This window comes from Mus caroli, chromosome 1 (genome assembly GCF_900094665.2).
Source record: "Mus caroli chromosome 1, CAROLI_EIJ_v1.1, whole genome shotgun sequence".
Lineage (NCBI taxonomy): Eukaryota > Metazoa > Chordata > Mammalia > Rodentia > Muridae > Mus > Mus caroli.
In genome coordinates this window covers 112074623-112101760 of record NC_034570.1, presented here as the reverse complement: position 1 = coordinate 112101760, position 27138 = coordinate 112074623, and the positions used below count along the sequence as shown (strand labels likewise).

The following is a 27138-nucleotide window of genomic DNA, read 5'->3' as shown; positions in this document are numbered from 1 at the left end:
AACTGAAACATTCCACCCTGCATTCACCTTGTCTTTGAGACGAGGTCTTCCACTGTCCTGGAACTCACCAAGTAGGCTAAGCTTGCTGAGAGTGGATACCTGACTCTGCCTCTCTGGTGTTGGGATTACAACTGGGTCATAGTGCCTAGCTTGCTTTATGTGGGTTCTGGGTATTGAACTCACATCCTCGTGCTTACCAACAGAATCATCTCTCCAGCCCTCTGGTTCTTTTTTGTTTATTTGTTTTTTGTTTTTGTTGTTGTTTGTTTGTTTGTTTTGTTTTGTTTTTCCGAGACAGGGTTTCTCTGTATAGCCCTGGCTGTCCTGGAACTCACTTTGTAGACCAGGCTGGCCTTGAACTCAGAAATCCGCCTGCCTCTGCCTTCCGAGTGCTGGGATTAAAGGTGTGCGCCACCACGCCCAGCTCTAAAAGTGCACAATTTTTTTTTTGTTTGTTTTTTGCCTCTGGTTCTTCTTAGGTGTGGTGCTGACAATTGAAACCAGGGACCTGTATACACGTGTGTCCGTGACAGGCAAGCCCTCTCCCACTGACCTGCACTCCTTGCTCAGATATGATGTCTTAAGAATTTTTGGGGCAGAAGAAGCTGTGGGAGAGTGCTTGTTGACTAACAAAGTTAATGTGTTTTGATTACAGCAGTTCACCTGGGAACTTTAAATCACTGTACCTGGGTCTTATCAAAGAGTAGTGGGACATGGGGGATAGGGGGGTTCTCTTTTAAGCGCATTCCTTTTTCTCTAAGTCTGAGCAGGTTTACAACTGGGAGGAGGGGGCAGAGCCTCACACCTGTCAGACCATCTGGAGAAAAGGCAGACAGAGCATGTCAAGGAACAGAGAGACTGTGTGCTGTTTCAGAGCTCACCCTACCTATCCAAGCTGCCCCTGGCTCTGACACCCAGGCTCTACCCTGCCTGTTCCTGTCTACCATGGACTCCTTCCTAGGACTTTCCTGTTGTTACTGGAGTTTTGAAGGTCACAGCCTGGACCCTGGCAACCCTAACAAGCCAGACTCTGCCACTGGTCCTCAAGGGGCTGATTCAACAGACAAGTGGGAAGTGAAAAGCAGAGAGTTATTCACTGGCCATTCCCCAAACAAGAGGAACACCTGACTCCAGCCTCAGGGTCCTGACATGAGCTTCAGGTTTAAACAGAGGGCAAGAGCTGTGCATAGCCAAGCTGTCCTGGCCAAGGTGTGGCCATGCCCATCACTGACCCAGCCTTGTCTCAGCATCAGTCTCTCCCACAAGGTGATCTAACAAGTTACCAGGGTTGTTTAAAAATCTCTTCCCAGGGCTGGAGAGATGGCTCAGTGGTTAAGAGCACCGACTGCTCTGCTGAAGGTCCTGAGTTCAAATCCCAGCAACCACATGGTCACTCACAACCATCTGTAATGAGATCTGACACCCTCTTCTGGTGCATCTGAAGACAGCTACAGTGTACTTAGATATAATAATAAATAAATCTTTAAAAAAGATTGTCTCTAGGAGACAAATCTCTGCTCTCGATGGTACCAGGCCCAGTCTTTCCTTCTCTAGCATGGGCTTCCTCTAGCACGGGCTTCCTGGGGAAATTCCAATTCCTTGGTATCCATGTCTGAAAGTCAAAGGGAGAGAAGCACTCGACCTCACTGAGTAACCCAGGCTAGCCTATGTGATCAGCATGTCTCTGCTTCTGCCTCGGGATAATGTCTGCCTCTGTTGTGGCACTGGGAAGAGGGTGTGTGTGGGTTCCTCAAGCCTAGGGTGCCAGATCTTGGCACAAGCCCCACCCAGACTCCAGGCGCTTGCTCTGCACTCCCTTTGGGAACTGGACAGACACTTCCTCATTTCTGCTTCTTAGACCGCCTTGTCAGCAAGAAGGTCTTTAGCTGTTGTATAAACAGCTAAAAGGCACCCTACCCACAGACACGTACACTCTCAGAAGGCACGAGATGGGAGCAGATTATGAAACTGGACAACTTTTTTTTTTTTCCTCTTTTTGAGACAAGGTCTCACGAGGCCCAGAGTAGCCTTAAACTTATCATGTAGTCAAAAATGACTAAACTTCTGATCCTCCTGACTCCACCTCCCAAGTGCTGTGATCTCAGGTGTTTATAACATCACACCTCACTTATGTAGTCCTGGGGATGGAATGCAGGCACGGGCCATGCACAGATCTGGTGAAAAAGAGCAACCCAGGTTCCTCCAGAGAGTATTCTAGAACTGCTTCAAGGGACAGCCAGGCCTCCAGGCTGGGGAAGAGCTAGGTGCTCCTTGCACTGGAGAAATGAACACCTGGCTTCTAGAATCCTGGACTGGGGAGAAAGCAGGTAGTACCATGGAGAGAAGGCCGGTGGGTGGAGAAAAGCCAAGTGGCTGGATGGACCTGGCCAACTGCCCTTGGTCTTAGTTCAGGCTCTAACCCAGAGCTAGCAATACCTAATGCCACTCACGGCAGGTCTCAGCCTGGTCCCACTGGTCAGAAGTTCCAGGGAGGGGCCCAGCAATGTGTGTTTGCAGCAGCCAGCATCTCAGCTAGCCTTCAGAGTGGGAAAGCAAGAGGAGGCAGGTCCACACCCCATCTGTCTGCCCCAGGACTGGCTCTGGGGCTGATCAAAGCTTTCTATGGAAGCAGAGAATGCATGTGAGGCCGCATCTTCCTGGTCTCCCTCATGGCTCCTTCCAGAGGATATAAGTGTATTCTTTTCAATGTCCATAGGTAAACCAGAGAGCAATCTGCTGGCCAGAACAAGATAGATGATTTATTCCATCTAATCTAATCCTTAGTCAGCATCTTATTTTATTTTATGTAGGACCCCACCCACCTTCTTCCCCAGGCTGGAGGAAGGAAGTAGGAAATGCTAGCTGAAACCCTGCCCTCAGACCACACCTTCCACCCTTTGGGGGTGGGAGTATTTTAGCATACCCATCTATACCCCCTCCCACTCTCATTTACTTATGCAGCCGGGAAAAGAATCTAGGGCCTCCTGCTTGCTGAACTAAGCTCTTAGTCACCCCTCCACGCCTCCTCCCTCCTGTCCTTTCTCTTCCTCCCCCTCCTCTTCCTTCCCAACCCTCTCCTCCATTCTCTCCGTGATTACAGAATCTGACCCTGTATCCCGGGCTGCTCAAATAACCCAGTCTGGCCTTTAACTCAAGGCAATCCCTCTGCATCAGCCCTTCAAATGCTGGGTTTACAGTAATCTGCCACTACATTTGACCTAGTGTTTGCTGATAGTTCCTGAGGGGACCAGGAGACAAGGACGCCGTCACATCCTCCTTAACTAGTAAACTAAGACAAGTGAAGGTTCTGGTCCACATGTCACAAAAGCTTTGTAACAGGCCAGCCAATCACATAGTATCTCACTTATTAACCAAGGCTCTGCGGTGTTAAACTAGCGGTCCAAGGTCACACACCCGGTGTAGAAGCCAGAATCCTGGTGGGATCCTCCACTTTGCACCTAGGTGCTCCTTCCCGACTCTTGGACCTTCAATCTTGGACTGGAACCAAATCTCCCAGTCCTCGAGGAATCTGCATCCAGGGGAAGATCGCGAGCCGGGTCACCGCTCACCCCTTCTCTGGGACCCAGGGCGCTGCTGAGTCAGCGTAACCCGAGCAGCCCAGTGACCGCGAAGCCCCCGCCCCCGGCTTGCGCCCCGCCCAGATAGAGGGCCAGCCCCTTGGCCGAGCACAAACGGAGTGCGACAGCTAGGCCAGGCGACAGCGCTGCCTACCAGAGCGCAGCATGACGGCCATCGGCGCGCAGGTAACCTGAGGGACCCGCGGGGCGCAGAGCCCGGGTACAGTCTATCATGGGGGAGGACTGGGAACTCTCAGTGACTGAAACTTTGGGTTAGGGTGACAACTCCCCAAGGTGCCCAGGTCTTTCTGGGACACCCTTCCCCCGGAAGGTTCCTCTGAGAGAGGTCGGGGGGGGGGGTACCTGCTCCCCCAATGCAGCTCGCTCTGCGCGGTCTTCTCGGCCTCTGATGAGCACCAGAGGCCACCGAACTTTTCTGCAGGGTCACCAGTGAGTGACCTATCAGTTAGGCTTTTCTCGGGGGTCGTTGAGAATCTTTAAAAACTTGGCGTCTAACGTTGCGGACTGTCAGGGTAGACTTGGAAAATGCCAGGCTTGGTTTATGTAACGGACGAGGACGTTGCTCGCGAAGCCAGAACTTTCTGGGAGCGCGACTGCAAAGATCATCTTCGTCCGAAGAGTTTGAGGAGTTAGGTGGAACTGAGGTGGGACTGGATTCGCTAGGGACCCGACACTCGAGGTAAACAGTTCCCAGGACAGGAGCAGCCGCTTCCCCTAAGATCTGGCTTCTTTTGGAGCAATGCTGAGTGTTTGTGTTGGCTGAGAATCTTCGCATTCCTGCCCGCTTCAAAAGGCGGTCGGAAGTGTCCACTACCCCGCGGGCCAGCTTCCTGCTCACCCAGGCATCCCGGTGGCTGGCTGTGCTCCAGGCTGTCCGCTGTCCGGTCTTGCCCTGAGAAGTACAGAGGTCAGTTGACTCTGCCTCCAGGTGCTCAGGCCCTGATAATTTTAGGTACTGTTCCGCCCATTAATCATTATTTTTATCATTATCAGCACTGCTTGATATAGACAGGATCTGTTCTTTGTTGCTCAGGATGCTCTTAGACTCCTGGGCTCAATTCACCCTGCTTCCTTAGCCTCCCAGTAGCTGGCATTATAGGAATAGGCCACCTCTACAGCTCTACCCATTTTACAGAGAGATAACTGAGGCTCGAAAGTAACCTGGCCATAGTGGGTAGCCAAGTGACAGGATGTAGACAAATTCAGGTCTTCCCAACTCCGAACCTCACTCATCCTTTTGGTAACAAGAAGAAAAGAAAAAACCTTGCAAGGCCACCCTCAAACTCTTTTATCCAGAACTCAGTTGCTAGGGTGTGGTAGGGACTCTGATTCGGTGACTTGTTTTTCTTTGTTCCTGGGCATATTCCAGACCATCTCCAGGGAGGGGAAAGCACAGGAGGAATGGAGGAATGAGCCAAGGTGTGGGGGCACCCCTAAAGGAGATACTCAGAAACCAGTGTGGGTGTGGGAGGAGCTAAACTAACCGCCATAGGTAGGAGCCCCTTTAGGGGAAGAGGGAGGATGGAGGGGAGGAGGGGAGAAGGTGAAGAAAAACAAAGCAAGGAATAGGAAAATATGGAGAAGAGGAAAGAGACAAGGAAAAGACAGGATGGAAGGGGAGGAGGGAGGGGAGGAGGGAGAGGGGAGGAGGAGGTGGAGAGGGTGAGGAAGAGGTGAAGGGATGGGAGAAGGAGAGGGGGGGAAGAGAAAGCAAAGGAGAGGCAGCAAGAGGAGGGGAAGGAGGGAGCAGAAGAGGAGGAAGGAGGACAGGAGGCATATTTGCCCCAGACTCAGCTGCCTGTGGAAGTGAGGAAGATGAGCTACACCCATCTGTCAGTACAGGGTGCAGAGAGCACTCTTCCCTACTCTGAGGGGAACTTGAACAATGACTTCATCCCATAACAGTACCTAACGTCCCTAAGGTGTTAGGTGTCATTATCACCCTTCACTGGAGACAAGTAGACCAGGTAATAAATGACAGGCAAAACCCAAGACCTGTTAGTGCAGGCCTCCCCTTTCTAGCTCCTTGAGAGACTAGGGCAGGAATATCGCAGGTTCAAGGCCTACCTGGGCTAGAACGAGTACTCATCAGACTGTCTCAGAAGAAAACATTTAAGAAGTGTGTGTGGCTAGGGTGGAGCACTTGCCTAGCACACAAGGTCTATGCCCTTAGTAAGAATGGGCACCAGGCCTTGAGCATGCAAGCAGTGGTTGAGCTGAAAGAAACAGTTAGGCACAGGCTGCAGAAGAAAATTTCCTGTGTTAGGGGTAGTCAGCTCTGGGATGGCGGCCTGACCCAGGCTTGGGCAGAGAGCTCATTAAAGAGCAGTGGATACAGGAGTGTGAAAAATGAGTATACATCGTTGGGGTGTTATTGGTCTTGGGAAGCAGAGGCCCATCCGACATGGCATTGGGGCTAGCCTCATAAGCCTGGCAGAGTCAAAGCAACAGGTCAGTGGGAACCATCAGGGTCACACAGGTTCAAAGGGGATGAGAAGTGTTAGCATTGGAAGTCAAGGCCCTGTTTGAAGTGACTGTCTTAAGGCACAGAGAGATGAGGCTGATGGGGCATGACTGGCTGCCCGCTTGCCCTTTTCTGCCCCCCCCCAGCACCTGCCACTCAGCTGTGCCACCCTGCCTCCAGGAGAGCATTCCAGAGTCACTGGACACTTGGTGGATGTGACAGTGGTATGGGGTGAGGCACACAGGTTCAAGATGAAGATTGCAGTAGGCATGATGATTGCTGGTGAGATGGACCACTCTGAAGAATTGAGAGCCAGCTGTGGGCCACACGTTTCATATGTGGGGGCCAGGGGCATGGAATACCCTGAAGTGCCCTTCCGCCTCAGCCTCTGTCTACCTTGGTTTTGTTTGTTTGTTTGTTTTGGGTTTTTTGTTTGTTTGTTTTTTCGAGACAGGGTTTCTCTGTATAATCCTGGCTGTCACTTTGTAGACTAGGCTGGCCTTGAACTCAGAAATCCTCCTGCATCTGCTTCCCGAGTGCTGGGATTAAAGGCGTGTGCCACCACGCCAGGCTTCTACCTTGTTTTTTGAGACAGTGTCTTTCACTGGCCTAGAACTCAGCTAAACTGGCAGACCAGCGATTCCTAGTGGCTTGCCTGTCTCCCTGATGCTGAAACTACTAGCACCCACTATACCCAGGCTTATTTTTTTTTTTTTTTAATATGGGTTCTAGGGGTGGAATTCAGGTCTTTGTGTTTGCAAGGCAGATATTTTACTGACTACCCCTTTGAAGCCAGGCTCTCTTCCTGGCCTGGAACTCACCAAGTAGGTGAAACTGGCTGATCAGTGAGCCCCTCCCTGCTACCTCCCCTTCTCCAGTGTGCACCAACAAGCCCCTCTTTTCTCCTGGCATCTGGGGATGGAGCTCAGGTCTTTAAGCTTACAAGCACTTTCCAGGCTGAGCTACCTTCCGGGTCCCATGTCTTCATCAACATGAACCTTTAACCCCTTGCAGTTTTACGTGGTCAGTGAGTTTTAATGAAGCCTGCTTCAAGTCAAAAGAAGGATATGTGACACCAGATCTCTGTCACCTCTGTCTTAGCGCCTGGAGATTAAAGTCCAGCCTGGGACTGGGACAGGCGGGGCTGAGGACGGATGGGACTCGATGTGCCTGTTTTCCAGACAGTGTGAGGCCTTGGGTCAAAAGGTGTCTGAACTGGCCTAATGTGTCTTGTGACGTGTTTTCTGCATCCTTGGCTGTCCCATCTTGTGACCATATTAGTCTCTAGGGATTTTATAACCCTGCCAGGTGCTTTCCCGCAGGGATCGCCAGCTTCCCTGGGCAGATGAGAAAGCAAGTGCCCACTGGAGAGGTGGCTCCATTGGGAAAGGGCCTGCCTAGCATGGGTGAAACCCTGCTCCCAAACGCTAGCACCAAACCGACAAATGTGGCGGTTCTGCCGCCGTCCCAGGAGGAAGAAGGGATATATAAAACTCCAGCTCAAAATAAAAATAAAGGGAGAAAAGAAGAGAAGAGAAAGAGAGAGAGAGAGAGAGAGAGAGAGAGAGAGAGAGAGAGAGAGAGAGAGAGAGAGAGAGTATATGAGCACACACATAGAAACCATAGGCTGGTGCCAGGGTGTCTTCATCTACTTAACTGTTTGAGACACGTCTCTCACTGAATCTGAAACTCACTGATTCAACCAGGCTGTCTGGCCTGTGAGCTCTAGAGATCCAACCCCTTAACCCCAGCCAGCACTGGAGTTACAAATATGCATCCCTACCACGTCTGGCTTTTATGGGGGTGCTAGAGACCTGAACTCAGGCCCTGTGCTCACATGGTGGCTCTTTACTGACTCACTATGTCCCAGCCCTAGCAGATATCCTCCCAACTGTCTGCCAGGAGCCAGACTCAGTACCACATCTTAGAGGTGTGGCCCACACTTGCCTCTGGAAATCCTTGTTTACAGCTGGTGGGTGGTGCTCCCTGAAGTCCCCCTTTCTCNCCCCCCCCCCGCCCTCATTTCCCAGCACCACCCAGTCCACGAGAGGGACCTGCTTTTTCTTACCTCCCCAGCAGTGGTGTGGTCTGTTTCTGAACATCCTATGAAGCAAGTCATTTAACTTAGACTGGGCAGGAGGCTCAGTGTACAAGGAATTTCAAGTGGAACTTTTGCTTCCCCCATGTTCTCTCTCAAGTGCCTACCAAGCGCACAGGCCTAATGCCCTTGCCAGGTGCTAGGAATACCCCAGTGTCTTGACATGTGGCCTTGCCCTCCTAGGGAGACACAGTGTCCCAAGTAAGGCAGTCAATAGCACATCATTCCAGTATACCATCAGAACGGAGCAGAGAACAACATGGGGAGGCTACCTCTGTAGAGAAGAGCAGTAGAGGACCCACTGAGCTGGCTGGGTGGGAAAGGCCTCTTTTACAAGCATGAGAACGGAGGTGGTGTCATTCCTGGGGGTGGGGTGGTGATGGAGGGGAGGAGGGGAACTACCCAGGAGGTTTGAAAGAGGGCCCAGGCATGGAACTATATTAATCAGATTGCCATGTTTTGTGTGCGTGCGTGCGTGTGTGTGTGTGTGCGTGTATGTGTGTGTGTGTGTGTGTGTGTGTTCATGCGCGAGCTCACACAAAAGCCTATATGCATGTAGAGTTCAGAAGCCAACCTTAACTGTTGTTATTTAGGCACCATCTTCTCTCCCTTTCCCTGTCCTGCTCCCTCCCCCTTCCCCTCCCCCTCCCCCTCCCCCTTCCCCTTCCCCTCTCCCTCTCCCTGACTTGGCCTGGAGCTCATCAAAGTCCCTAGCTCATCCTAGGCTAGGCTGGATGGCCAGCAAACCCTGGGATCTGACTATGCCTGCCTCCCCAGCATGTATTTACTACTTAAAGCAAGTTCTTTACCAACCAGGCCAGCTCCCCAGCTCCAGTTTGGGCTTATCATTCTGGGTAAAGGTCCTGAGATGAAGAACAGTAAGGGATAAGTTTGTAATTGGTAACTGCCTGACCGGGCTCAGGAGAGGAGGGAGGACAGGTAGAAAGGAATGCCCCCTTCCCGGTGAAGTCGGGTCTAATGAGAAGCTGGATAGGGGTTGTTCAATGTTTTCCATGGTATCAGAGCAGAAAGCAGGGCTGGAGGAAGTGGGATTGCATGCCGGTCTTCCCTGGTGTCGCAGACCCTTGCTAACTCATTGCTTCCTGGTGTCTTCCAGGCCCACAAGCTGTTGGGCCTTAAGAGGCCCCACCGGTCTTTCTTTGAGTCCTTCATCCGGACACTCATCATCGTGTGCACTGCCCTGGCTGTGGTCCTTTCTTCAGTCTCCATCTGCGATGGCCACTGGCTCCTAGTGGAGGATCATCTCTTTGGGCTATGGTACTTCTGCACCATCGGCAACCACAGTGAACCACACTGTCTGAGAGACCTGAGCCAGGCCCATATGCCCGGGCTGGCAGTAGGCATGGGCCTAGCACGCAGTGTGGCCGCCATGGCTGTGGTGGCTGCCATCTTCGGCTTGGAGATGCTCATTGTGTCCCAGGTGTGTGAAGATGTCCGCTCATGGCGCAAGTGGGCCATCGGTTCCTACCTCCTCCTGGTTGCCTTCATCCTCTCCTCTGGGGGCCTCCTCACCTTCATCATCCTGCTCAAGAATCAGATCACCCTCCTGGGCTTCACCCTGATGTTCTGGTGTGAATTCACTGCCTCCTTCCTCTTCTTCCTCAATGCCGCCAGTGGCCTTCACATCAACAGCCTCACTCAGCCCTGGGACCCTCCAGCAGGGACCCTGGCTTACAGAAAGCGAGGTTATGATGGGACTTCTCTGATATAGGACCTCGGGCTGAGATTGAATGGGACAACCAATGAACTTGACACTGCCTCTTAGGCACTTAGCTCTAGCAATGCCCTGGGAGTCTCTTCGGCCGAGCTCCAGGGCAAAGGCAGAAGAGTGCCTCCGTACGACGGCACAGTGAGCTGGATAGGTTAACCATGCTATTAAAATCTCAATTTGAAAGTAAGAAGAGTATCCTAAAATGTCTTCCTATGGTGTTTTCTTTCCTGACTGGAATAGGGTTTGAAAGAGACCAAAAGTCAGTTCCAGAATGGCTGCCTAGCTACGTAGGGCTCATGCCTGTTCCATTGATTGCAGTGGGATGTGGGCTGGAGAGGTCCTGTGACTCTTTTTAAATATGTGTGTGTGTCTGTGTGTGTGTGTGTGATGTGAGTGTGTTCATATCTTCACCTGTGTAGGTATGGGTTCATGTATGTGAGGATATACGTATGGAGGTCTCACATGGACATCTGGACTCATCCTTAATTGATTTCCTATCTTTTTCTAAAGGCTTATTTATTTAACTATTTATCTTCTGCGTATGAGTACCCTATCTGCATATATGCCTACATAACAGAAGAAGGCATCAGATCACACTATAGATGGTTATGAGCCACCACCATGTGGTTGCTGGAGATTGGACTCAAGACAGTGCTCTTAACCACTAAGCCATCTCTCTCCATCCCCTACTTTTCTACCTTATTCATTGAGGCAGGGTCTCTCAACCAAACCCAGAACTTACCCGTAAGGCTAGTCTCATGAACTAGCTCACTCTAGACATGCCCTGACTCTGCCTCCAAGGCCTAGAAACATAGGTGAGTCACCACGCCCATCCAACACTTATGTGGGTTCTAAGGATGCTTGCATGGCAAGTGATTTAACCACAGAGCAATCTCCCAGCCCAGCTGCTGGGACACTTGAGGTTTCTAAGAATGGCTCAGTCCTCCACCTAAAGGACCAGTCAGAGCCTGGGACCTTCTCTCATCAGCTTCAGGGGACTTTGCACATATTTTCCTGTCTTTATCAGGATTCCCCACAGAAAGTCTTGTGGACAGTAGCTTTCAGTATATTGACTTAAAGTACCCCCTGCCCTGTCCTTTGTGTGGACCTACAAGCTCTGGAACACCCCAGTTTCTAACAGGATCTAACTGTTCTCTCTCTGGGCTTAGTTTGAAGACTTCCTGGAACAACTGCCCCCGCAAGGGCCCTCAGGTGATTTCTAACATAGTCGTTCCTGAAGCTGGTTTAGACTCAGGACTGTTTGTGAGACGGTCCGTTGTGAGGTTCTGGTGGCCTCTGGGTCCGTTTCTGATCCTGGAACACATTTCAAAGAGCACAGGCTTTCGAGGCTGAACTCCACAGTGGGTGAGGAGACAAACAGATATTGTGTAATAATTAACAGCTTGCAGGGGATAGGTGGAGGTGGAGGTGAAAGGGGTCAAGAACCAGTGGAGATTTCCATACTCACTGGAAGAACTGTGCTCTCTCTCTCTCTCTCTCTCTGCTGTGTGTGTGAGTGTGTTGCATGTGTGTGCATGTATGCATGTGCATGTGTGTGCACCAGTGTATGTAGACCAGAGGACAACCTTGGGTGTGTTGTTTCTCAGATGCTTTCCACTTGTGTGTGGATGTGGGCACACACATGCCACAGCACACTGGTGGGCTTTACAGGTCAGTATTCTCATTTGGTCTCCTCCTTCCATCTTGTTCAAGACAAGGTCTCTGCTGCATTTGCCGGGCTAGCCAGCTGGTGAGCTCCCAAGGTTTCCCATCTCTCTCTTCACCCTGAGGGCACTGGGACCATGGGTGTGGTCACGACTGCATCCAGCTTTATGTGGGTGCTGGGAATCCAGCTTGAGTGGTCAAACAAGAGCAGCAAGTGCTTGTACCCACGGAGCCATCTGCCTGGCCCCATTTGGTTTTTCGAGTTGGTCTGTCTCAGGTCTAGAATTTGCCAAGTGGTCTAGATTGGCTGACCAGTGAGTTCCAGAGTCCTCCAGGTTTCCATATCACCAGAGCTGGGAATACAAGCATTCGCCATCATGCCCAGCTTAAAAATTAAAAAGAGACATTGGCTCTGCAGATTGAACTCCAGTCCTGTGCTTACAAGACAACTGATCAACCAGCTGAGCTATCTCCTGAGGCCGCAGATCTGAAGTTTTGCTCATTCTGTTGCCTCATTTCCAGTTTTTTTTCCCACCTAGAAACAGATGAAATGCATTCTTTTATGTTCTATAAGATCGCTTTCTTAATCTTGTCATAAGGGTCTTTCCTAGGCTAGATGTAAAAACCTGTGGGGTTTTTTTTTCAGTATTTTTTGTTTTTGCAATCAAACCCAGGGCCTTATACATGCTAATCAAATACTTGACCTCTGAGGACCCATTTTATTTTGAGACAAGATATTGCCCAGGCTGGCCTCTATTTTGTGGGCTTACGTGGTCCTACTGCCCCAACCTCCCCAAGTAGCGTCTAATGAGATTTTTGTACATGTACATATACATACTCATGTGTGTACAGATATGTGTGTGTGTGGGCTCACATGCATCGGAACTCAAAAATCAACCCTAGGTAGCATTCTCCAGACTATATACCTTGTTTCTGAGGCAGTGTCCCTCACTGGCCTAGAACTCCCAAGTGTGCTTTCCTGGATGAACAGTGAGCCCCAGGAAACCCCGACCCTGCCTACCCAGTACTGGAATGGTAGGCCTGTACAGCCACGCCAGGCTTTCCCATGCGTTCCAGGGACTGAGCTTAGCCACTTCACCCACTGAGCCATCCCTCTAGCCCCTTCTACGGTGATCTTAAAGATCTTTGTTTTACTTATTACTGTGTATGTGTGCTTGGGTATGTACATATCGTGTGCACATGTAGGGCTTGGAGAACAACTCTCTGAATCTGCTTCCTTCTTTCTGCCTTTCCATGGCTTCCAGGGAGCCGACGGAAGTCACCATGCTTGCTCAGCCAGCACTTTTACTGGTCGAGCCACCTCTCTAGCCCGTTTTTAGGCATCTTTATTTCAGATAGTCTCCCAGTGCTGAAGCTGGACCACTACCAATACTGAGCTTGGAGGTTCCCACAACTGGTTGTTTTACTTTGGTTTTTCACCTTGGTAATGATCACTCATACCCAAGGAACGGTGAACCCGGGCAGGCGCTCTCTACCTGAAGAGTTTGGACACTGTCTGGTTTTACCAAAATCAAAGTTCATCAGCCATTCAGTCTGGGTCTCAGCCTGGAAAGGAGGCCCCATGCAGCCTGCAATACGCAAATGGGAGGCCGTGTCTCCATTTCTGTCTGGGTTTCCCTGTTAGGTTTTATTTTGGAAGAAGATTCAGACATTTCGTCCTCGTTCATCCTCTCATGGAGTCTAGGAGCGCAAACCCTCGGGCATAGAGAGTCAGAGTTTCAGAAGCTTAAAGCCCAGGGAGACGGACCTTTGTCCTTCCCTGTTTGAGAGTTGGGAAATCACCACCTGCCTCGAAGCTCAGATATTTAAAGTAAAAGACTGTGAACCAGGGCTCCATGGAGATATCGCTCAGCTCCCAGAGTGCTTGTCCGGTGTGAACGAAGCCATGAGTCTGATTCCCAGGATCACACAAACCAGGTATGGCGGAGAACACCTGTAATTCTAGCATCTAGAAACTGAAGGCAGGACAATTGTAAGTTCAAAGCCATCTCCAGCTACCTAGGGAATAGCAGACCAGCCTGGGTTACCGGAGATGCTGTCTCAAAGCAACAAGGCTTTCATATCGATGTCAAGTAGCTTGGCCACACCTGGGGCCTTCGAGGAGCTCTCTCCCACCCACTGAGAGAGAGAGCACAGCTCACTTTCCTAGGCACTTAGCTTTCCATGAAGTCCTCCTACCACATCAGGGTTATGTAACGAGAGGGGGTCGGATGCCCTATGGCTTTATCAGCTTAATTTAGCCTTTGTCCTGAAGGCTTGGTGAGAGAGCTATAGGACAGACAAGATCTGTCTGAGGCTAAGGGTCTTGATTCCTCATGTGTTCTGGGCTTCTAAGCTTGTCCTTAAAAGTGAGCTGGGATTTGGAGGCAGGGAAGCACCCTCCTCCTGCAGGGAGGAGTTGGAAAGTGAGCTAGAACACACCCCTTCTCCAGGTAGCAAAGACTGACACACAGGCTAGGCTTTTCTGGATGTTATTTTATTTCCCTGCCCCTTCTGGGGCCGCTGAAATGCTCTTCTTAGAAGAACAAGAAAAACCAAATCCCAGGCCTGTTTCCTGCTCCAGGATGTCCTAGTCTCTTCTTGCTTGATCTCTGAGGAAGCTCAGACCTCGGGGACAGGCCTGTGCAGCCACTCGAACACAAAATGGCTACCTGGCCCATGTCCATCCTACCGAGTATCCAACCCTTTGTCTGCTGGTGACTTGCTGCAGCCTCAGATGACATTGGCCCCAGGGATGCTCCGGCTCTGCTCAGAGGTGCCAGCCTTGGTGCTGTGGGTGGGGCCGTTGGTGGCATTGCTGAAGGAGTTGTTGAGGGCCACAGGGCGCAGCGGGAACTCTTGGAGGTGCCACTGGCGCCATTTTTTCTGAACTTCCAGCTGCACCTGCCCAAGACCGCCATCAGCTGCAGCAATTGCTTGGGAGGGAAGGCCAGGCCTGTGCCTGGAACCCAACTCACTGGTTGGTCCAGCTGGTCCTGTTCTGCCGGGTCCCCTTGCCTAAAGGCCTCTGAATGACCATTTCCTGTCCCCTGTGTAGAAGGTACTGAAGGCCCCCTGTAATCTGAGCACTTGTATCGGTCTTTAATTTTTTTAAAAAAATTATCTTTTACTTTATTAATTTTTTTTTGAGACAGGGGAGAGGGGGAGACAGAGTGAGCGAGCAAGAGAACAGATGCATGCCATGGTATTCTTGTGAGGTCAGAGGACAACTTGAGTTTCTCCTTCTACCACGTCAGCTCTGGGACTTGAACTTGGTTGTCAGTCTTAGGGCAATCGCTCTCACCCACTGAGCCATCCTGCCTGATCTGTACCTGCCGTCTTTCAACACTACCCTCAGAAAATGAGTGAGATGTATTTGTTCCACAAACGGCAGCATCAACCTGCACGAATTGATGCAGGTTGAGTATTCCCATCAAACCCCCGACCCTACCTCAGAATCTTTCTAGATCTGAGGATTTTCTCTGCAGACATGTCCTTAATGGTCCTCAATAGAACACTCGAGCCAACCTCTGGATTCAGGTGTGATGTTTGAGTTTTGGGAAATATCTGAGGACATTCCCATTCAAGTGTGTGAACCAGACAGATTGGCCAGTAGCCACAGAGACACTTGGCTTGTGTGCAGTAACTTACTTAGCCAAGGCCCATAACTAGAGCTTCATATCCTGAAACTGAAGCTTCCGTGCAAGGCCGGGGTGGTTCTGAGTGACCCACTTTACCCTTGGGAAGATGGCACTCCAGGTGGGAAGTGACCATGTCACACACAAAGCAAGCATCAGAGCTGCCAGGAGCTTGGGTTCTGGGGGTGGGGGAGCGGGAGGGGAGCTGGGCTCATCTGGGTTTGCCGAATTGGCCCACAGATAAGGAGCATCCAGAGAGCTTAGTAAAGACCACTTTACCAACCTCGGCCCAGAATCTACTTCTGCTGGCTCTGTCCTGGGGATATCACCCAGGATGTGACTTAACGTACCTTCGGGTGACTCTGCCAAGCAAGCAGACCTGCCCAGAACCCTTCCCATCCCTCTCCACTGCTCTCTGCAGGGAACTTCTGCATTGGAATCCCACGGTGCCCCAGGACACTCACCTCACCATTGAGGAAGCAGTAAAGGACAGCTACCACCAGCCCCTGCCAGAAGGAACTGGGTTAGTTCATATGCTGGGTTGCTGGACTTAGCTCATACCTCCTACCCTGCCCTGCCTGAGTCTGCCCCCAAGAACTTGAGAGAGCATGAATGTCTGCTAGCATACACAGACACAGGAGTACGTAAACATCTCTCTCTCTCTCTCTCTCTCTCTCTCTCTCTCACACACACACACACACACACACACACACACACACACACACACACACCTTGGAGAATTCCCTACTTTGGGGCCCACATTGCCCTGATGTGCCTGTCTTGTTGAACAAAAGTCAGGAATCATTTTCACCTATTGACCCTGAGGCCTGGCGCATGACGCTTGTCAGAGGTGATAAGGAAGGAGCTTCTCACTAAAGGGATGATTCAGACCCCCCCCCCCAATGGTAGAGGCAGCCATCTTGGATAGGAGAGGAGCAGGCCCTGAAGTATGTCCCTCCATCCCATTGTGAGGGGCACAGTCACGCTGTGGGAGATCCTGGGCTCCCAAGGCAGATGACCAGTTCCTACTGAGGAACGGGTGTGTGGTAAGAGCAAAGCAAGTGCAAATGCTGGTGTGTTAGCTACCAGGGGCAGTTCTGTGGCCAGGCTCTGTGTCTCCTCTTCTGATCTGGAGGGGTCAAGTCTATCTGGACCTTTTCTCAGTGCTCCTGGTTTCTCCGATGGTGTTCCGGTGGCGGGCCAGGTTAGAGATGTCTACAGTGTCTGCAGAGCTGTGGGCGATGTGTGATGGCTTGCTGTCAACCTGACAGGGGCTGGGATCTCCTAGGAGGAAAACCTCTGACCTCCTAGGCGAAATCCCCTGAGGATTTTCTAGACTAGGTTAATCAAGGTGGAGATGCTCCCGAATGCGGGTGGCGCTATTGCATCCAGTGGCGGGGGAGGGGAGGGGCTGAGGACCAGCATTCATCTCTCTCCCGCATGCTGATGGAGAGTACAGATACAGTGCCAGCAGCTGCCTCGGGTCCTGCTGCCATGATTTCACAACATGGACTGTACCCTAGAACTCTCAGGTCCTTGTACAAGCATACCCTCTTTTCTTTACATCTGTCTTGCCAGGGTGTTTCCTGGAAACAATCCAATCCAAATAACCAATCCAAGGAGAACCTGCTCCCTTCCTCCCTTTCAGCACACCTCACCATCCTGTCTTCCCCACCTTTCTGGACAATCTTCTTCCCCCAGAGGCTTTCATACACAGCTTAAAACTTTGGCTGGCCAGGCCCCTCTTCCCTAGTCCCTTGAGGGACTGCCTTTAACTACTTACCGAGTTGAAGGACCCCAAATGGCAATGAACCTGCCCCTCCATAGTAAGATTAATATGTATAAATACTTAAGAATAGTGTGTGTGTGTGTGTATGTGTGTGTGTGTGTGTGTGTGTGTGTGGTGTGTAAGTATACATGCATTGACTGATGCAAGCCTAAAGTCAACAAGTCAATGCCAGTCGTTATCCTTAACTTGGTCTCTCCATGCTTTTCTGAGACAGAATTTCCCATTGAACCTATGGCTTCCTGAATGGGCTAGGCAGGCAGGCTAAGGAGCTCCTTGGATGTGTCTGTCTCTATCCCCTCAGTACTTGGGTTACTGGCACCCCACCTCAGCACCTACATGAATGCCGTGCTTCTCACTCAGGTCCTCATGCTCCTGCAGAGAGCACTTTACCCACTGAGCAACCGCCCCAGGCTGGTTTTGAAGGGGGTAAGACTTGAACCCATGGCCTTAGACATGCTAAATCCATGATCTACCATTGAGATACAAAGCTAGAACAATACTGGTGAGTTGTTGTGGTTGTTGTTGTGGTGGTGGTTGTAGCTGTGTGGTTTTTTCTTAAAATATTTATTTTTGTTTATGTCCAGTTATGTATATTAGTGTGTATGTGTGTATACTATAGTGTTTAGGTGCCTGTGGAGGCCAAAAGAGTATCAGACTCCCTGGAGCTGTTGTACGCAATTGTGAGCCACCTGATAGAGGTGCTGAGAATCTAACTGGGGTCCTTGTAAGAGCAGCAAGAACTCTTGAGCACCAAGCCATCTCTCCAGCCATGGGCCACAGTGGTTTGTTTGTTTGTTTGTTTGTTTGTTTGTTTTTGCTTTGTTTTGTTTGTTGTTTTTTAGACAGGCTCTTGCTACATTGTCTAGATGGTTGGTGAATGCAGGTTCATTCTGCTCTTCTTTTTGGTAGTGGTAGAAACTTTGATATGTTTATATATGAATATACATATATATATGTGGGTACATATACATATTTCCTGATGTGTTTATATAATAAGAATGCACACATACTTTTGGGGACCGAATCTCAACATTCATCTTACAAGCCACTGGCTGGCTTGGAATTTGTAGTATAGCCAAGGCTAGCCTAGAGTATGATGCTATCTTCCTGCTTCTGCCTCCCAAGGGCTAGGACTGCATTTGTGGACCACATGTTTTTAATGATCTTTTTATTTATAATAAAGTGGAAAGCATTCTTGTTTTTTCATTGTTTTTCAATCTCATATTCCCAGTTCTGGGAACAGCAAGTCCCTATCTACATGAGAGGCAGCTCTGGGCCCCCCAGGCTCTCTGAATGCTCACTACCCACTTCAGTGGTCAAACCAAATCCTTCCAACAGCTTGGATGGGACCTCAAATCCTGCAGTCAATGGATGGATCATAGTGAAGTCATCATTACATATGCAATAGGACCAGGATGTTAGTAGGGTCAGGGAGGCTTCTCAGAGGAGGGTACCAGGCACAGCCTGGGGGTAGGGTCTGAAATAGGACAGAGGTCAAGATCTGACTCCCTGTGTCCCCAGTGAGGCATCTGCCCTGGAATGCAGAGCAGTGGCAGGAGCCCAGCTCAGCCTGCCCAGAGCAGAATCCAAAGCATGAAGCGAGGGGCAGCCTCTCTTCACTCTGAGGCTGAAACAGCCCCACTAGGAGGGCTCTTCCAGAGTCTGGCTCCGCGTGGGAATGCTAGCAAGGAAAACTTAGTGGGAAAAATGTCCTCCAGCCCTAAAGCCTGATTGCAAGGCTTCTTCAGGCAAGGAGCTTCCTTTCATTGGTATATTGGTGTGCGTGCGTGCGTGTGTGCGTGTGTGTGCGTGTGTGTAAGTGTAAACGCATGCGTGCATGGATTGTACTTGGGGATAGGACCTAGGGTCTCAAGCATGCAGGGCAAATGCTCTATTAGTGAGTCACACGCCAGATCCACCGGCTTTCATCTAATGGATACTGTGAGTCGTCGTAAACTGACCATTCTTGCTTTGGCTTCTGGAAAGCTCCAAACCCAGGCTGACCTCAGACTTGCTATGTAGTGAAGGATGACCTTGACCCCCTCCCCCTCCCCCTCCTCCTCCTCCTCCTCTTCCCAAGTGCTTGGATTACAAAGTACACTAGTTTATATTCTGCCCCCCCCCATAAGTCATCTACATATTTTTTTCTCAGTCTGTTGTTTCTGAAAGTGACTTCGTGTTATTTTTGGAAAGAAAGAGTTACAAGCAAATAAATAAAGTAACAATGTGAGGCTCCAGACTCCAGTTAAGATTTCTTCTCCCCATCTTGTTGTTGCCTTAACAGCCACAGCATTTGGTGGAGTAGAGACGAGTGCCCTCCCCCACCTCCTGTCAGATGATTCTGGTTAAAACCCAAATAGCCAGGGGCTGAGAAGATGGCTTTGTAGGTAAAGTGCTTGCTTTGCAAACACAAGGTCCCGAGATCCATCCCAGAACCCATCTAAAATATTCAGGGCATGGTGGCAGACTAGGGAGACGGAGACTGGCAGGTTCCTAGCCCACTTGGTAAGTTCCAGGCTCCAGAGAGAGCCTGTTTAAAAAACAAAACAGAACAAAACACAACTAAGGTAGAGAACACCTGAGAAATGTCCTCTGGCACACTCATTTGTGCACATACACACATACTCACATACACCAAACACACATACACACACCACATACATCAAACACACATACACACCACACACACACACATATATTCACATGTACTCGAGTATACACTACATACACACCACACATACATACACACATATACAACACACACACATAAATACACACATGTACATACACACACACACACACATAAATACTCACATACATACACACCACACACACCACGTGCACATACACATACATATACTCACATACACTCACACATACACACACACACACACACACACACACACACTCGCCACCCACCCGCATTTCCTGTTCCTTCAGGGTAACTGGAGTCCAGCCTGAACTCTCTTAACTGATTTTAAGCAACACGCTGATGCTGCAAGTTTCTAATTTCTCAGCTTTGGGCATTTCCTCTTGACTTCCCAGTAAGAAAAGGAGGGATCATCGGCCCGCCTGCGACTTTAGGCAGCATGTGCCTCGTGGTGCTTGGGAATGTGCTGCCTGCTATGGCTGTATAACACCCCGTGTATGTCACGCTGGGGTGGTTTTGCCCTGCTTTCTCCCAGCAGTCAGCCTCTCCCATTTCCAATATGTTTTTACTATTGGAGACTCAAAATCATAAGGTCCTCCCCTGTGGCCCTTAGATCATCACTGTATGAACTTCCAGGCTTGCTAACTCTGCAGCCTCATTTCTCTCTAAGAAAATTAAAAGCGCTCTCTCTCTCTCTCTCTCTCTCTCTCTCTCTGTGTGTGTGTGTGTGTGTGTAGATGAACTCATGTGCATAAATGTGGAGGTCTCAGGTGTCTTTTGACTTTTTATTTGACATAGGCTCTCTCATTGGCCTGGACTGTCTGTCTCCAGGTAGGCTAGGCTAGCTCACTAGTGATCTCCAGCGATCCCTCTTCCACCTCATCATCACTGGGATTTTAGGCATGCACCCCATACAGACTTTCTGTGGGATCCGGCAATCAAACTCAGGTTCCCATGCCCACACAGCACTTTACTGAGTGAGCCATTGCTCTCGTCCTGAGGAGTCCTCTTTTAAGTCACAGTTCCCAAAACGTACCTGGAAGGAGCCCAGGGCCAATTCAAAGAACAGCTGGACCTCCATGGCACCCTCTGGGGAGAAGGCGAAGACAATGTAGTGGATGCCAAAGAGGGGGATCAGCAGGAGGGTGGACTTGGCCAGGCGCCTGGGGACAGAGGGACATGCTGACACTCCTGATCTGCCTCAGCCCCCATCACAGAGAGCTCGGTTCATCTAGGGCCTGACCACTGCAAGTTCGGCTGCAAAGTCTTCGGATATTTTTTCAGTTTGGGGGGTTTTGCTTGTTTTTCTGGATCTGTCTCTCCTCTGCCTGTCTATCCATATTTGTTATTTATTTGTGTACCCATCAGCTATTGATCTATCATTTATCAATCATCTTCATATGTACCTGTTTATCTATCAAGCATTTGCTTATCCACCACCTATTTGTGTTCTGTCTTTAAATGTTTGTATCCATATCTGTCATCCATCTGTATAATTACCTATTTACCCACTTACCTATGATCTGTGTATTTTGCAGTGCTAGGTGCTGAGCCCTGGTCCTCACTCACACTAAGCAAATAACCTGTTATAGAGCAACATCTCTAACATGTCTCCATTTCTCTTAAGTCCCGCATGATCGTCACATGGTAAGAACAATGCTTGCCAGATTACTGACCAAACCTCAATGCTTCTGGTCACCCACCCCTGTCAGTAACATAGAAATAAAACTGTACCAGCATATAAATCAGACAGATGCCTGTCTTATTGCTGCTGTGCTTAACAAACAATGCCAGGGCCTATGGAGTCCACGCCATCTTAACACCTCCTACCCACTTCCTCCCCCTCCCAGCCTTGCAATGGTCAGATCTCTCTGCTTGTAGATTTCCTGTCTGATTTTCTGGTTTCTCTCTGCACAGTGCCTGAGGTTTCATACTCAGGCCCAGTTCCACCCACCCGCCCTGGTCACACCATAGCTATGTCCCTGGCCTGTCTTCACACTTAGCACTCTGGAGTGAACAGCAGGCACTCAGTAGCTGCTTGTTGACTGCCCGGGCATGCCGAGCTCTTGGCTTTACACTTACTTATAATGGTGTGTTTCATTTCCTCTTGTTTCTTGAGTTCTAAGTTTTCTCATCAGGATTCTTAAAATGTTTATGAAAAAGATGAAATTGATCTGCAAAGCAAAAAGGCAGGGGTCAGACTGAAGGTGTTTTGGTTCCCTGAGTCCTCTGTCCTGGCCCTGACCCCTAGAACTGGGGACAGGAAAGACACCACAGCTAGAATGGCAAATCACAGCTGTTCATCCCTGCACTCAGAGTCCCAGTGACATAAATAAATCTAGACACCATGGCTGGAAGCAACACACACTGCTGTCCAGGGTCCGTGACTCATGGATCTATGCAACTGCCAGACAGATCACTCAGTCTTGGGCTTGAAAGCCCATGTATCTTGATGAATGCAGGTTTGCCTGAGCCATGGAGAGGGGTCCACTTGTATTTATTTGTTTATTTATTTATTTTTAAGTTTTATTATTATATTTGTCTTTTCACTGATGCATTTGTGCACACACACGAGTGTACATACACACACATACATGCACATGCATGTCTGTGGTGTCAAAGGCTTATTTCAGTAATATCGTCTCTCTTCTACTGTGGGTTCTGGGGACAGAACTCAAGTGGTCAGTTTGCACAGCAAGCACTTTTTCTCATGGGGTCAATGTGCCAACCCAACCTCTCCTCTTTGATACAGCAAGCCACAATGTAGCCCAGACAAACCTCCAACTCTAAATTCTCCTGCCTCAGTCTCCTAAGTGCCAAAATTCCCTTGCTATACTTGGAATGAATTTGCTTTCTGTTTGTTCCTGTTGTTGTTGTTGGGTTTGTTTGTTTTTTTTCCCTTGGGGGGGCAGTATGTTGAAGGTTTTTGTTTGTTTGCTTATTTATGCCAACGTATGAGCTCTAGATCCTGTGAGAGACTCCGCCTCAAAAACTGAGGTGAATGCCTCCTGACAAGTCTCACCCATTTCCTCCTGCCACTCTTTAGGGAACAGCCTGCTGACCTCTGACCTCTGACCTCTTCCATCCTGCAGTTTAGACCTTCAGGCCCTTGCTGGGAACTCAGGTTCCAGGCTCTCCAACCCTCAGGGTTACTCACTGGTTCTGAGTTCCCCTACTTGCCCTCCGCTTAGCAGAGGCCAGCCACTCACCAGGATGCACAGAATCACAGGCCCTCGAATGACCCACCAGATGGAAGCGTTGGAGTTGATGTCCCAGCATCTATGAAGGAGAGTGTAAGACATCATTAGAGGTGGGTAACTAGGCTGACTGGCAGATGTGTTCCCTAGTGAAAACCTGAAAGGAGGAGATGCTTATGCCCTTAGGCATCACAGCAGTTACTCACCTTTAAGATCTCTTCCTCTCGGGGCCAGAGAGGTAGCTCAGTGGTTAAGAACACATACTGTTCTTGCAGAGTTCCTCAGTTCAATTCCCAGCACCCATGTAGGACCGATCACAACCACATGTAACTACAGACCCAGGGGCTCCACTGCCCTCTTCCGCCCCCATGGGCATCTGTACTCATATGTACATACCCTACATGTATAAACATAAGTTTTTAAAACTTTAACCTTAAAACTATGTCTCTCCTATATCCAGCTAATGCAGTGATGGAATCAAACACTGTATTTCATGCATGCTAGGCAAGCATTCTGCCTCTTGACCCAGCAATTCCTAGTTGCAGAGGGAGTAGCTACAGAGGCGGTCAGTGGGAAGCTGTGCTGTGTTCTTGTTACTATTTCCCTTCCTCCCAGCTTACCCAAAGTCCTCCAGAAGGTGCCTGATGACAGCCCACAAAGCAACAAAAATGGCTGGAGAACCTGAAGATCAAAACAAAGAGAGGCATAGCATGATGCTCAACGTTGACTGTATTCAGAAAGGATTTAGAAAGACTGAACAGACAAGGTTCTTGGTGTGTCTTCAAGGGACTGTCTAGGTCAGGTACGCTGAAATAGAAATACCCACCCCAAACATGGCTAGCATTATCCCCAGGGCTGTGGTCCTGGACTGAATAAAAAGGAGAGTGAGCTGAGCCCCAGCACCCATCTCTCTGCTTCCCGACTGTGGATGCTGTATGAGCAGCCGCCTCGAGTTCCCACTGCCGCACCTTCACTGCCGTCATGCACTGAGTACTCTCAAACCGTGAGCCAGAACACACGCGTTCTTAAGTTGCTTCTCTCAGGGCGTTTTGTCACAGCAGAGAAACAAGTAATTCATTCTTCAACACAGACATGGTGAACAGACATTTATCCTTGTCCAGGTACTAAGCAGATGGCAAGATTTGGTTGCCATGGAGACCCCTTTTCCACCTTGTAGCACGGGTACAGCCTCATGCTTCCAGGGGGTCTGTAATGCTGTAAGGACTGCAGCAGAGTCAGATGGAATCTGTAGGGATAATCTCCTGTATACCCTGTAAAGGCTGTCTTTGTATTATTCAAATGCCGATTGCTGTACTGGCTAAGAGTTGGGAACAGGCATCACCTGTCTCAAGGTTTTAGAAACATTCTTCTCCATTACCTTCTGGTTGGTCAATAAAGAGCTGATCAGCCAATTAGCTGGGCAGACAAAAATAGGGTGGAACTTCTTATTTGAGTAGGGGAGGTGACCTGGAGAGGGGAGAGAGAGAGAGAGAGAGAGAGAGAGAGAGAGAGAGAGAGAGAGAGAGAGAAACACACAGAGAGAAACACACAGAGAGAAACACACAGAGAGAGAAACAGACAGAGAGAAACAGAGACAGACAGAGAGACAAAGAGACAGAGACAGACAGAGAAGAGGACCAAGAGGAAGGAAGAGAAGAGGTGGCCATGAGGCAGAAGGTCCAGGAGGAGTCATGAGGAGCACATCACCAAGGAATCCACCATGTGGACACACATGGAGCAGAACAAGCCAGGGTGAGACTCAAACTGCAACTAGCACAGAGCCTGTGGCTGGAAGGTAAGCAGCTTAGAGGGTTAGAACAGCCCAGACCCTGCCCAGCTAAGACATCAGCTTGCTTCTGTGTCAACTATGTGGATGTTACAAAGAGAACCCATGGGCTTCATCCTTAGACCACATCCTACAGGAGCCTAGATGCCACTTGGGGTTAGGACCCCCCAGGAGCCTGAAGACTTCTGAAAGGGAGAGAAGGCACATGGATGCAATTTGGAGAGGCCCTAGTTTGAAATGGGCTATGCATGGCAGAGTCAGGTAGATAGAGAATCCAGGAGGTGGAAAGACTACTAACTTTATTAAAGCACTGACTTGTACAAACTTTGTCCGTTGGAGTGGGAGATAGGTCAGTAGGTGCTAATGTTTTTTGGGCAGACATGAAATGTCTGAATTCCCAGAAGCCACATAAAAAGCAGGCATCACAGGCCTACACCATCAGGTCTCACTCCTTTCATTGCTTGACTTTGTCTCTGAGACTGGGTCTCGTGTAGCCCCGGTTGGCCTGGAACTCAATAGGTAGCTGAGGATGACCTTGAACTCCTGATCTTTCTGCCTCTGCTTCTTGATTGCTGGACTGACAGGTATATACCACCATGCTGGGTGCAATGACTGAACTGGGGACTTTGTGCATGCTAGGCAAGCACTCACTGCACACACACACACACACACACACACACACACACATATATATATATATATATATATATATATATATATAAAATGAGGTCCCACACTATACACTTTCACCACCAGGCCCAGCTTCTTTAGTGTTTCACTGCGGCGCATGCAATGACTCTAACAGCTTTGCTGGTCTATATAGTGAATGGGAAGAGGCCAGGCACACAGGTGACAGCACGTCTCTGTTTCACTGACCCTGTGACTCCAAGCCATGGCATTAAAGGATGCTAAACTGAATGGCCCTAGACAAAAGGCCTAGAAATAGGGCTGCTGAGATGCTTTGTTGGATAAAAGCAATTGCCACTAAGCCTCATGACCTGACTTTGAGCCCTAGACTCAAGAACCAACTTTCACAAACTCTTTCCTCACCTCTCTATGTGTACTGTGGCATGTGAATGTGCATGCACAACACACGCACGCACACACACACACACACACACACACACACACACACCCCTCTGTACACAATAAAGAAATAAGTGTAACTTTTTTAAAGGCCTAGACAGAGCTGAGGACCCTCCAGTACAGTAGCCAGTTCCAGGCCAGTCTCCCTGGGGAATCGGCTTTCCATCAACTTTACAGTGACTCATTCTTAACTATGAACAGAGAGTCAAGGTCACAGACATCAGATTACATCAAAAGCTAGAAACAAAACAACCAGAGAAAAGGAACAGAGGGGAAACAGACCATGCAGGGAGCTGAAGGAACTTGAACAAAACAACCCCAGGGAGATCACCAGAGAGACAGGGAAGATTCCATCTATAAGAGACAGCAGGATACTGACCACCCTGGGCATCAGAGAACAAGAAAGGGCAGAGAAATGAATACACAATGAATACACAGTTTCCAAAACAAATTCTCAGTAGAGAAGTTGGGAGATAAAGACCCCCACACACACACCCCAGTCCCCAATGCAGAATAAACAAACTGAACAGTGAAGACAGAGCAGGAACTTGGAAAAATAAAGGCTGCGTCAGTGACTTAAATGAGTTTCTGCAACAAGAACAAAGTCAGGGCAAAAAGAAAGGACCTAGTACATGACTCTGAAGTATTCCCCCAAACAAGATGTGGTCTGCTGTGGTGGCTCAGTGAGCGACACCCAGGGACCCATAGGGTTGAAGGAGAGAATCACCTCCCACAAGGCTCCCTCTGTCCCTCCGTACAGGTCACACCACTCAAACTAGTGTTCACGCGCGCGCGTGCACACACACACACACACACACACACACACACACACACACTAAGTAAATCCACATTCAAGGACCTCAGCCACAGGCCTGTATCCTGAGGAGACTGAGGCAGGAGGATTGTTCAAGGTCAGCCTAGGCTAGGGACTGACTTCCTATCTCAAAACAAAAACAAAAATTGCAAGAAAACGAACTGGAGCCATGCTCCATCTGTAGATGAAAGCAACGAAATGTCAGAGGAGGGCCGGGGAGGGAAGCTGTGTCATACTACACGCTTCGATGGTTGGAAACACAAAAGCATCTCTCATTTTTACTGAATATGTTTCTGTGATGTGGAGATCAAACTCAGGACCTCCTGCATGCTAGGCAAGTGCTGTACCGTTCAAATTTATCTCTAATGCTGCATTTTAAAAACTAGTCTTTAGATAACCTCTCTCTGACTAATCATTTCTTTGAAAAGAAAAATAAGTACACATGGCTGGAGAGATGGGCTCAGTCTATCACATCACAGGCATGTGAACGTGAGTTTGTATCCCAGGCACCACAGGGAGGTAGAGATGGATCCGTAGTTAAAGCACTTGTTGCTCTTGCAGGGAACCTGGGCTCAGTTCCCAACATGCACACACACACACACACACACACACACACACAC

The 27138-nt window shown here is 49.5% G+C and overlaps 2 protein-coding genes across 2 annotated transcripts in view; one reads left to right on the top strand and one right to left on the bottom strand.

The window, feature by feature from the left end:
* Positions 1-3506: 3506 nt before the first annotated feature.
* On the top strand, positions 3507-10096 carry Tmem37 (transmembrane protein 37). The gene is made up of 2 exons (XM_021166932.2): positions 3507-3764; positions 9279-10096. The coding sequence occupies exons 1-2, from the start codon at positions 3744-3746 to the stop codon at positions 9891-9893; spliced, it is 636 nt and encodes a 211-aa protein (XP_021022591.1). The 5' UTR covers positions 3507-3743; the 3' UTR covers positions 9894-10096.
* A 3935-nt stretch (positions 10097-14031) lies between these two features.
* The window catches only part of Sctr (secretin receptor), a 51377-nt gene continuing 38270 nt past the window's right edge, over positions 14032-27138 (bottom strand). Inside the window, exons 9-14 of the mRNA XM_029475539.1 lie at positions 23453-23513; positions 22845-22914; positions 21718-21809; positions 20672-20798; positions 15661-15702; positions 14032-14462 (exon numbers count right to left, since the gene is read on the bottom strand). Coding sequence (XP_029331399.1) covers positions 14292-14462; positions 15661-15702; positions 20672-20798; positions 21718-21809; positions 22845-22914; positions 23453-23513 — 563 coding nt within the window. The 3' untranslated portion in view covers positions 14032-14291. The remainder of the gene's footprint in view (positions 14463-15660; positions 15703-20671; positions 20799-21717; positions 21810-22844; positions 22915-23452; positions 23514-27138) is intronic.

What these genes read in the sequence shown, in the direction of transcription:
- Tmem37 (XM_021166932.2), top strand. Translation starts at nt 3,744, where the DNA reads ATGACGGCCATCGGCGCGCAG. An exon ending in TGACGGCCATCGGCGCGCAG is followed by an intron (nt 3,765 to 9,278) that starts GTAACCTGAGGG and finishes GGTGTCTTCCAG; the next exon opens with GCCCACAAGCTGTTGGGCCT.